General features: G+C 58.9%; 1 protein-coding gene across 1 annotated transcript in view; it reads right to left on the minus strand.

Annotated features, from left to right (window-relative positions):
• Positions 1-9,747, minus strand: part of FGF18 (fibroblast growth factor 18) — a 34,741-nt gene extending 24,994 nt beyond the window's left edge. The window contains exons 1-2 of the mRNA XM_040630303.1: positions 9,627-9,747; positions 9,417-9,453 (exon numbers count right to left, since the gene is read on the minus strand). Of these exons, the coding sequence (XP_040486237.1) occupies positions 9,417-9,453; positions 9,627-9,658 (69 nt within the window). The 5' untranslated portion in view covers positions 9,659-9,747. The remainder of the gene's footprint in view (positions 1-9,416; positions 9,454-9,626) is intronic.
• Between the last annotated feature and the right edge of the window lie 1,094 nt (positions 9,748-10,841).

Raw genomic sequence — 10,841 nt, forward strand, 5'->3', positions numbered from 1 at the left:
TCTGGGACACGTCCTTGGGCAGAGGAAAGCACCTTCGTCACTCTGCCATCCCCCCACCCCAGCTTCTCTTCTGGGTCGAAGCAGCTTTTCCCACAGCAGGATGGCCTATAGTGGGGTCCCCTTGCAGCCTAAGACCCCCCTCCGTTAACCCCCGGCCAGCCCTTCCCTGCCTGAGAGCTTCGGCTCTGGTGGAAATATGCACTCCCCAATCCAGGAATGGCACAGAGGCAACAACAGCCTGACAGGGTCAAATCTCCCCCAAGGTGTGCCGAGGTCCCAGGCCCTGGCACAGACAAGGTGCCCGGTGGGACAGAGCCCCCCCCGCCTTCGGCCTGGCCTGCAGTCTCATCCTTGTGGGCACAGCTCTCTAACACACAGGGTAAGGCCGGTTCCGACCGCACACTCGCCTGGCTCCCCACCGCCCACAGCACGGTGTCCACTCGGGCTCCTCCACCGTTAGCCTCTCCTACCTTCCGAGCCTCCTCCCTCAGGCATCTTGGGGTGAACCTTCCAAAAGAGGCTGGGGTGATCTCAGTGCCAGCTCCCGGATGTCAACCCAGGTCCCCTCCTACCGGGGCATCCATTAGCCAGCCCCGCTCCGTCTGGCTGAAGATTTTGGCTTCACTGACCCACTCCTGCTCTGAAGACACGTTTGGGGGCTTCTCTTTCTTCCTGGGCCACCACTGCCACCTTCCTCCGACATCCGCCTCATCCTGCATCACTTCGGCACACATGTTCGGCAGGATGACTAGCACTGACCGACCTCTCGGGTTGTCTGGCTCCACCCCAAATCCCCGATTTCTTTGACTTCTCTAACCCTTGGTTTTCTCACTGGCAGATCGGGGACTGCATATCATATTTATCTCAGAAAAGGATGGTATTAGGAACAACAGCCACAACTGTTCTCTTTTTCTTTTTTCTTGTGTTCTGTTTTCTCAACAGCCACTGCTCACTGAACATAAGAACCACCTTAGGTTAAATGCCTTACATAATTCCCAGTGACCCGATGAGTTGGTATGAGAATAGTCCCCATTTTACAGATGAAGAAACTGAGGTTTGGAGAGGTGGCATCATGTGTCCAAAGTCAGGCACTAGGGAGCAAAGGAATCGAGATTCAAATCCCCCTCGGCCTACAGCCCACGGACTCCAGCTCTTCACCCTCGTCTAGCCTTCATTCTCCCCTCTCTCCACCCCCTCCTCTCCATCGCTTCAGGATGGCAACTGGCTCTGGCCACAAGCCATAGCTGGGGCAGGGACTGGAGCAGGGATTAAACATGAAAGGGCTGAAGGCCTTGAGCTCACTCCCCCCACTCCAGAGGAGGATGGGGTCACACTGCCCCCTCCCGCCCAGGTCCCCATCCTTGAGGCCTCCTACAATCCATGCCCCTGTCTCCAGGCAGCCTGCCCAGAAAGGGAGGGTCTCCTTGGTCCCTGGAGGGGCAGCCCACAGACTTCCGGCCGCATTCCACCCTTGCCTGCCTCCTCCTTCAGCAGCAGCGTGGCCAGCCCCGCCGAGGGCTTTCAGGGCTTCTCCAAATTCTCAATTCACCCCTCCAGGAGTGGTCCCTGGTCAAGTCAGCCCCGCTCTCCACCCCAAAATGCAGCTCCCCAAACTCTTCCTAGAGAGCGGGCCTGGACTCGAGACCAGGAGTTGCTGCCAGCCTCCGTGCTCTGTGGATTAGTCTCTGAGAGGGTGAAACTAAGGCTGGCTCCCACTTGCTGGGCACTTGCTTTGTGCCAGGGCCTGAGCTAAGCACATCGCAGGCATGGTCTCCTTCCTCTTCACACAAGCTGGGCGGGTCAGAATGATTACCATCCGTATGACAAAGGGAGACACAGAGAGGCCACCAGTGGCTTGCCCACGATGTTGTACACAGAGCCAAGATCTGAACCCACCTCTGGCTCTAGAGCCCATGAATTTCCCCCAGCTGGCATCTATGGACAGAAAGGATGAGGGGGAAGGCCAAGCCCACCCCTGGATGGGAGTTTGGCTCAGATTCACGCTCCCATTCACCCCTCAGCCCTAGGCTTCTCCCCCTCTCCTGTCATAGTCCCCAACCCAGCCAGAACAGTGACGTTGCGAAGGGCCCTTCCCCACCCCCAGCCTGTCCATTAAGCTCCCAGGGCTATCAATGTATTGATTGGCAGGGCGGAGGCATCAGGATGGGAGGGAGGTGCTGCCACCCAGGGCGGCTCACTAGAAGCCCCTCTCCCACACATCAGCCTTCTCCATACGGATCGTCAGTATGGGTGCCTCCGGCAGTCAGTCCTGGAGCTAGCTTGGGGAAGGAGGCAGGACCCCTAAAGACTCGAGCTCCCTTCTTTTCTTCCTTTCCCTCTTCCCTCCAATCCCTGTTTCAATTCCCCGTCCCTTAAAGCACGTGGGTGGGGAGTGGTCTGGCCTGCCTGCAAGATAATAAACAAGCCCTTTATTCCAGCATTCAGCACCCACCATGGGCTTTTACATCACCCCTATTCCTGAACTTGATGCTCTAACTGGCTCGGAGTCCCCTGAGCATATCAGGCTGTTCCCTGCTTCCATGCAGAGATGTCCCATGTGCCTGCAATGGCTTTTCTATACACACACACACACACACACACACACACACACACACGTTCACAGTGTCTTCACCCAGCTTGTTCCTAATCTAAGATTCAAATGGGGCATCTCCCCTGGTCAGATCCTCTGGCCCCCCGTCTGGTTTCATGGCCCCTCACCAAAGTACCCACGGCACCCTTGAGCCCCTGTCCCCCTGCACAGATCCCTGAGATTCTCTCAAGTCCCCAAGGGCTGGGACAGGTCCTGAGCCCCCTTGCCCCACGCCTGTTGTCAGAAGGGGCCTGAATCCAGGTGCCTGGCCCCAGAGAAGCTGGGGCCCCTCCAACTCACTGACTCAACATTCATCCTGCACACCAGGTCTGTGCCAGGTGCCGTAGGGCCCTTGGGATGGGTCCAGCCTCCTCTGACTTCCAGGAACCATGAGCTGGTAGACAAACAGGCCTCTAGACACACCAAAGTCAAATGCCTAACTGCAGCTCACATTTACTTAACACTTAGAACGATCCAGGTGTTGTGCCAAGTACTTCCCCTGGGGTGACCACAATTAACCCCTCCAGCAGCCCCAAGAGGAAGGTTCTACCCTCATGCCCACATTAGAAATGAGCCACAGAGAGGCTAAGCAGTTTGCTCCGTCATGAGACTGTGAAGTGGCCAGGGCAGGGTGTGATCTGCTGGGCTGGATCCAGGGTCTGAGCACCTAGGCATCCCTGTGAGCCCCACGGAGAACACACTGGGTCATGTGACAGTGACAAAGGACAAAGGTGGAATGGGGGGGGGAGGGAGGCAAATAAAGCTGCCCAAAGTGCCAGTCATCTCTTTGCAGGAACGCTTTGAGAAAAAAGCTGAATGGATGCCTTCTTGGCATCCCCTCTAAAACCCAGTGCAAGGCCACCCACGCGACGAGTGTCCCATAAGTGTTTGCTGATTGCTAATGAGGAGCGACATCATAACTGAGCACCTACTGCACACCTGGCCCAAGCCGTGACTTCAGTCACACCTCCCGACAGGCCTGGGAGTGGCACTATCATCCCTATTTCCCACGTGATGAGGACGCGGAGAGTCAGAGAGGTTAAGGATCTTGCCCAAGGCCGCACAGCCTGGGAGGGGTGTGGTGACGATCAGGTGCAGACCTAAGTCCAAAGGCTGTGCCCTCAACCTAGGCAAGAGGAGCCCCGAGGCCACGTGCAGGGAACACATCCTTCCCAGCCTTCCTCAGCACCCTGCGGAGTGGTACGCACCCAACGCACACACGGAACAGGTCACTGATCCAACAGCGACTGTTCCTCAGTTCTTTCCAGAGTGCCAGCCACCGTGCTAGCTACTCTGTGTGCATTATCTCACTTACCCCCACACAGTCACCTTTAAGAAGAAGGTCCCTCTCATCACCCCACTTCACAGATGGGGAACACTGAAGTGCAAAGGGCTGACGTTAAGAAATTGGCTCAGTAGCACAGACACGACTCAAACCTAGGTCTCCCGTATGCCAAAGCCCATGCATTCAAACTCCATAGGAGTCAGCTAGCTCACCTCGCTGATACCCAGGTGTGTAAACTGAGGCCCAGAGAGGGAGGGCATCCAGTGGGCCAATGACAAAGCCAGGACTGATCCCAGGGGTCCTGAGAGTGCTGCTGCTCTGTGGCCCACGGGAGGCTTGTCCTTGGCCCTATCTTTGGCACAGGAGCATTTTAAATGGCCCACGGGCATTATGCCATTAAGATGGCATAGCAATAATCCCCAAACATCTCCAAGCCCCTACCAGCCAGCCTGATTAAAGCCTGGGGAGCCAATTTACCCACTGATGTTCCAGAACAAGTCCTCACACTCAGGCCTAAAGTGGAGACAACAGTCCTCAGCCCTCTCTGAGGCACAGTGGCTCTCCTCCCAGCCCGGGCCAGCCTGGCAAGGCCCTTGGCACTGCCCTATCCCTGAGTGTTCGGCCACAGTATTATGAGTGGGTGGCAACTCGACCCAGCAAAAAAATGGGGCACACAGAGGTATAACGGAAAGCCCCTGCCCTCAGAAAGGAACCAACCCACATCTCCCCTCTCCCGGTCACCAAGAGGGGACAGTGCCCTGGGGAAGGGGAGCTTACCACACTGCCACACCCAGGGATGGGGGCAAGGGAGTCCTCCCAGTGCCCTGACCCCTGCTCGCCACGTTTAGGAAGCAGGGATTGTTCGGTTGGTTGTTTTCTTTCCATTTTACACATGCGGAAGCTGAGACCGGAGAGGTTTAGTAACTTGCTCAAGGTCACACAGTGAAGATAAGGCAGGGTGACAACGGGAACCAGGCCGGCACACTCTAGAACCCACATACTGCTGTTTAATAAGCCTGGAGCCTAGAGCGGGGTGACCCAGAGTTGAAGCCAGGTCTGCCTCTGTCTTGCTATGTGGCCGGAGGCCGGTGATTTCATCCTTGGAACCTCACTTGCTTGTTGGTAGAAGTCCCTAACTGCAGGCCGGTCGTGAGGCTGAGCCACCGCGCTGTGCGAAGTGCCCGCCCGTCCCACCGTAAGCACACAATGCCTGGCAGAGGCTACAAGTATCGCTGTTAGCCTGATGTGCCTGCACCCTGACTTCCCACACCTACACCTCTCCTGCTACAGGATGACGTCAGAATCCCAAGGTCCTGCTGAGGCTAGGAAGTCTCCTCCCTGTCGCCCTCCAACTCCCTTTAGGGGCCCAACGTGCCCTCAGAGCTACCCTAAGCCTGCAGACACTGGCGGTGCCAACCACGAGATATTTTAACAATCGACCTCCTTATCTCAGAGCAGGTGACGTTCCCGGACTGCAGGAAGGCTGGCAGGGTGCCCCCTCCCCTTCCCTGCTGGGAATGAAGCTGGGAAGGGACTACTGAATCCCCCAGGCCCTACCCTTCTAAACACCCACCTCTGGCTCTGGGACCCTTTCAGTCCAGAGCATTCCAGAAAAATCAGGGCCTGCAGACTCCGAGTCAGGTGCCCTCCGTCACAGACACCTATCTGGGCTCTGATCATCTGTACCAGGGAGACCCTACCAGTGAGACTCCAAGGGGAAGCTCTCACTGAAAACCCTTAGCATGCCCCTGGGAACTCCATTTCCCCACCAGCATTCTTTCTGAAGAAGTCCGTCTGGTGTCACGGAAAGAATACAAGATCTTGAATCCGGAGTCTTGAGTCTCAGCATTGGCCTTGAACAAATCCTTTCCCCACCCTGCGCCTCAGTCTCTCCAACTGTGAAGTAGGGATATTAGCCCACCTACGTCAGGAGGAAGAATGACAGGAAGAAGGAAACAAGCTTCTGGATGTAAGAGCCTTGGAGCCTTGCTTGGTGGACAGAAGCAGGATGTGCTTGCCACCCCACCCCCCCCGTACTTCTCAGGAGGCAGAACCACAGGAACTCTCCCCTCTAGAATGGGGGCATCTTGAGGCCAGGAGCTGACGAGTCTTATTCTCAGGGCCAGCAAGAAGAGGGTTTCCAGCAAGTATTTGTTGAATGAATACTTGACTGGACAGACAGACGGATGATGTCGCGGCCTTAAGAAACTAAAAGTACTACCCAAAGGACAGCTCCTCATCCTCTTCATGTCCCAAAGGACTCTGTCCCTGGCTTTCCTAGTCTAGCCAGCTAGAAGAAAGGTTCTAAACCTCACGGAGGAAGCCAGGTGTGGGGGGGTGGTCGGGTCAAGAGGGGGAGTGGAAGGAAACTTTGAATCTCGAACACACCATGCAGTGAGAGAGGAAGTGTTGCTGTGGGAGGGACAAGGGGTGGGTGGTGGAAGCCCCCCTTCCCTGGCCCGCCTCAAGCCTGGCCTGTCTGTGGAAGGCCAGGACCTAGCCGAGCCTGGCGGTAGGAACAATGTCAGGCAGGTGCCGGCCAAGCTGCGTGAAAGGCCCAGCCCGGTGTCATTGTCAGCGCTCAGCCAAGTGCAGAAAAGCAATTTACCGGTCACGCCGCCTGCTCCCCTCGGAAATTTTTAAAATTCTTCCGATTTGAGCTATCCGCAGTGTCCCAAGTCGTGTGGAGAAGGGATTTTATTAAATTCCCAGCTTCCTGCTTCCTGGGGCTGCTAGCAGGGGCGGGGCTCACCCCATGGGGGGCTGAGGGGAAAGGCAGTGTCTGGCATTGACCGTTGTGCTCTCTCGAAAATGTGGCTGGAGGTGGGGGCCCATTCTGGGCCTGATGGCTGATGGACGGGGAGAAGAGAAGAGGCCAGAAACTCTATTGCTAAGACTGGAACAGTCCCCCAAACCAGGGAGGTGGGGATGGGACGGACATACGTATATCCATTTCCCAGCAGAACAAAGTCCCCTCCTCGGGGGATGAGAATCTCCAAACCTTTCTTCCACACCTATCATGTATCACTTCCGCCTCGAGGTCACCCATTTCACAAATGATGAAGCTACAAGTGAGGAAAGATGAGGCTGGGGCTCAGGCCCAGTTCACCAGGTTGCAAAGCTCTGAGCCCTTCCCACGGGCAGGGAGGCCTCCCCAGCCCCTGCTCAGCAAGGGAGCTCCTGTCACCCCCTCTAAGCACGCCCTGCCAGGGAAGTTGCTGCTCTAGCCTCTGCCTGCTCAACACCACCTCACCAGGGACCGGACTTCACACGCCCAGCAACAAACACTTGAGGCCCACCCCTCATCTCTACCTCTAATTGCCACTCCACCTTTGTTCCTAGACCATGAATGGGGACATGAGCCTGCCGTTTCTTTATCTTTTAGGAATCATAGATGCTTTTGAAAATCTGTGGGGAGCTGACAGCCCTCTCCAAAACACAAGCACATTTGGGCACCATTTTGGTGCAAAGTATCAGGGGCCTGCCTCCTCCATAATCCCAACCTTAGATACTCTATGGGTGCATGGACCATGGGTTAAATACATCAGTCTTATGGCAATTTGGATGGGGAAAGTCTGAAAAGAAAGGAAGAGGTAAGACAGGGGGGAGAGGAGGCTCCATCACCTGCCTGAAGTCCTAACCCTGAACCACCCAGCTCTTTCCGGAGAGGCTGGCTCTAGCACTAGGCCGGGAGGTCGAGGTGGGATGCAGGGTCCGGGTTCCCTCCCTCGTGCTTCCCCAGAGAACACAAAGACCACCCAGCAACCCCTCCTGGGCCCTGCATTAAGGACCAAGAGGCAGCAGGCAGCAGGAGGCTTGAGCAACAAAGTCCGCAGATCTCTCTACCTCCATGCCCACTGCAGCATTCCCCCAGCCCCAGGTGCAACATGCAGGAAAAGAGCTCTCACCCGGGTCAGAGAAGCAGATCCCCTGGAGTTACCCTGGGGCCTGCCCTCTGCTTGGGAACTCAGCTGAAAATCAGGCAGGCCATGCCTGGCACTGGCCTCTCTCTCTGACACCAGCCATTCTCCACCCCTGCCCCCGCCACCACAGGGTCACATCTGCTTTGGCAAACAGCCAGTTTTAAGTTACTGACTCCAGTTATATTGATTCAAGGAGTCACTGGGGACCTCAGCCTGGCCAATGCTGGGGGAAGAACCCATTGGTCCGTCCTTCCGTCCGTCCATCCATCCTCACAGCCCCCAGCCCCAACTAGCTTCCCCCAGCCCAGTGTCCATGCCGATGGTAATGATCCTTCCAGGAGTGGACGGGGAGGTAAGCAGACCCACCACCGCACCAAACACTGAAAGAGGCTACTGGGTCTCAACAGCACTCAACACACACAACATTCCTTATGCCATAAAGCTGGGAGAGCCACCATTTTCCCTGCTCTCGGCTCTTCTGGGGCATCTCTGGAACCCCAAAGGCTGAAACCTAAGCATCCTCTCTAACCCTGTGAGGACACCTGCCTTCAACCCAGAGGGGGAAGGGGCAGATAATCTCTTTTGGCCCCAATCCAGCTCCTCCTAAGGCCCCTCCCTTGCAGCTCTAGGTGGGTGGGGGGCTAGGGCAGCTGGCACTTCCTATTCTCCTTCCCTTTGCACCCCCCCCCAACCAATATCCCTCAGGAAGCCTCCAGGAATCTGATTCAATTATCACAACTGACTTTAGTTATTCCTGAATGTTTTGTTCTTTCCCTCTTCTCTTTCTCTGCCCCCCCCCTTTCCTTCATTTCCACAGCTTTGGAAGCCAGAGCGTTCCAACTGTCTGCGTGCCAAGACCTTCCCGAGTCTGAAAGCTGCTGAAGTAACAGATCAGATTTTAGCAAGTGCTTTCCAGGCTGAGCGCCAAGCCCTCTTCTGATTCACAGAGAGCTAGCGAGCGGGGAGCAAGGCGGGGAACCAGCCGAGGGCTGCACCACCTTGGGCGAGGGTGTGCGGAGCGTGGCCCATTCCGGAGCGGCTTCAAGGGCAATGGCCTCTCAGCCCAAGCGCCCGTCTCTGCTACCTCTCACCTAGTCTCTCCTAGACCTGTCTCTGTCTCTCTCCCGCCCTCCCTCTCTCTCTTTCCCCTGCAAACGCCTTTGAAACCACAGACTAATTTACAACTGAAGCTTTCTCCCTGGACTCAAAATCCATTCGGCTCAAAAGAGCCTTTTTGTTTGGAAGAGCGAGCGGAGATATTAAGGGACGGTTGGCAAAAAAAATCCCCAGGTCCCAACTCCTCGCCCGTTGTGGGCAGGGAGCTTGGAGCTGGGCACACTGCAGCGGCTGAGTCCGCTGGCTCCCGAGATCTCCTCCCAGCCCAGGCCGACAGGGGCCGCGCCAGTCTGAGCCCTGCAGCAGAGCCCCTTGCCCTTGGCTGGTCCCCCGCCGGCGCAGGGCGCGCGCGGAGCCGCCCTTTGGCGCCCTGGGAACAGGTGCACTGGGCTCGGCGCCCAGTAGGGGTGGGGAACAGGGAGGGGGCGCGGCCCAGGGGAAGGGGGTCGACCTGTACCGCGAGGCAGGGGCAGGGGGAGGTCAGAGTCAGGATCCTACGTACCTGTACCTGGAAGCACAGCAGCAGGAAGTGTAAACACCTGCGAGAGAGAGATGGAGAGGTGGTCAGTGGGGCCTGAGGGAGGGGGGCGCGCGGACAGACAGACAGATACTCAGTCGGAAAGTCAGACGAACAGCCGGGAGGGCAGACAGAGTCACAGGCACACGGACAGACGGCCAAGCAGGGTAGGCAGCCCCGCGCGCGGGCGCTTACAGGCAAGTGCAGGCGGAGGGCGCTGAATACATCGCTGGGCGGGGGGGAGGCGGCGGCTCCTAGCCCAGCCTGCACATGTCCGCTCCGCGCGGCCGGGACCGGGCGCCTCCGCCGCCGCCGCCGCCGCCGCCGCCGCTGCTGCTGCTCCCTCCTCGCCGGCTGCTGCTGCTGCAGACTCTGCTGCTCCGGGGCGCTCCGCGGCGCGCCCTGCGGCATCAGCGCCCCGCGCGGCTCCTCCCGAGCGCTGCGCCCTCCGGGCTGGCGCGGGGGCTACGGGGTGGCCGCCGCTGTGCAGGAGGCGCCCGGCTGGTGCGGGGAAGCTTGCTCACTGCTGGCCGGCCGGCCGTCCGGGCGTCCGCGGGAGGTTGGCTGCTCGGTTCACTCCGGGGGCAGCATGCGCGGCGGGGCTGAAGCTGGGGCGCGATCTCCGGCCGGGGAGCGGGGCTGTGCGGGGCCAGAGGTCAGCGCTCCAGGGCCGGGGCGCGCGGCTGCAGCGGGAACGCGTCACGGCCGCACCGTCTGGGCGCCCGCCGGCTCATGTCTCCTCCTCCGCGTCTCTCCGGCCGTGCGCATCGCCGCCTCCCACCACTGGCGGCGGCCGGGGCGTTTTCTACGCGCGGGCGGCGAGGGGGCGGGGGGCCGGGGGCGGGCCCGGGCCCGAGTCGGCACAATGAGGATGCGGGGCCCGGGGGCTCCCCCCTCGGGGCGCGGCCGGACGGGCGCTCAGCTCGGCTGGGTGCGCCGCGCCCACATCAAAGGCGGCCCAGCCTGCTTGCCTGCCTGCCGCGGCCTCTCCACTGCCTCCTCCTCCTTCTCCTGGCGGCCCCGGGTTGGAGGGAGGCGCTCAGACTCTCGGAGACGGGACCCGCAGCTCCGAAGGGCCAGAGCCCGAGAGGCTGGAGCTGGTGAGCGCTGGAAGCCGTCGGAGCTCTGCGCCCGGGCGCAATGACCCGCGCCGCGGCGCAAATGCTGCCCGAATTGGGAAGGCGGCAGTCCCCAAGAACGCAGTTAGATGCGGAGCGTCCTCACTCACCCACATTCGCTACTAGCACTCACTCACACCCACTAGCGCTTGAGTGGGGAGCCGGGAGGGGGCGGGTCAGGCCCAGCCCCTGGGGCGGCTCCGTTTAAGGGGCTTCGTTTTCGCCCGCCCTGTGAGTCCACGCAGGACCGTGGCGTGTCCCAGATGCCCTCTCGGACGGCTGGCACTCTGAG

Source organism: Ursus maritimus, unplaced genomic scaffold, assembly GCF_017311325.1.
Source record: "Ursus maritimus isolate PB19 unplaced genomic scaffold, ASM1731132v1 scaffold_15, whole genome shotgun sequence".
NCBI classification, from domain to species: Eukaryota; Metazoa; Chordata; class Mammalia; order Carnivora; family Ursidae; genus Ursus; species Ursus maritimus.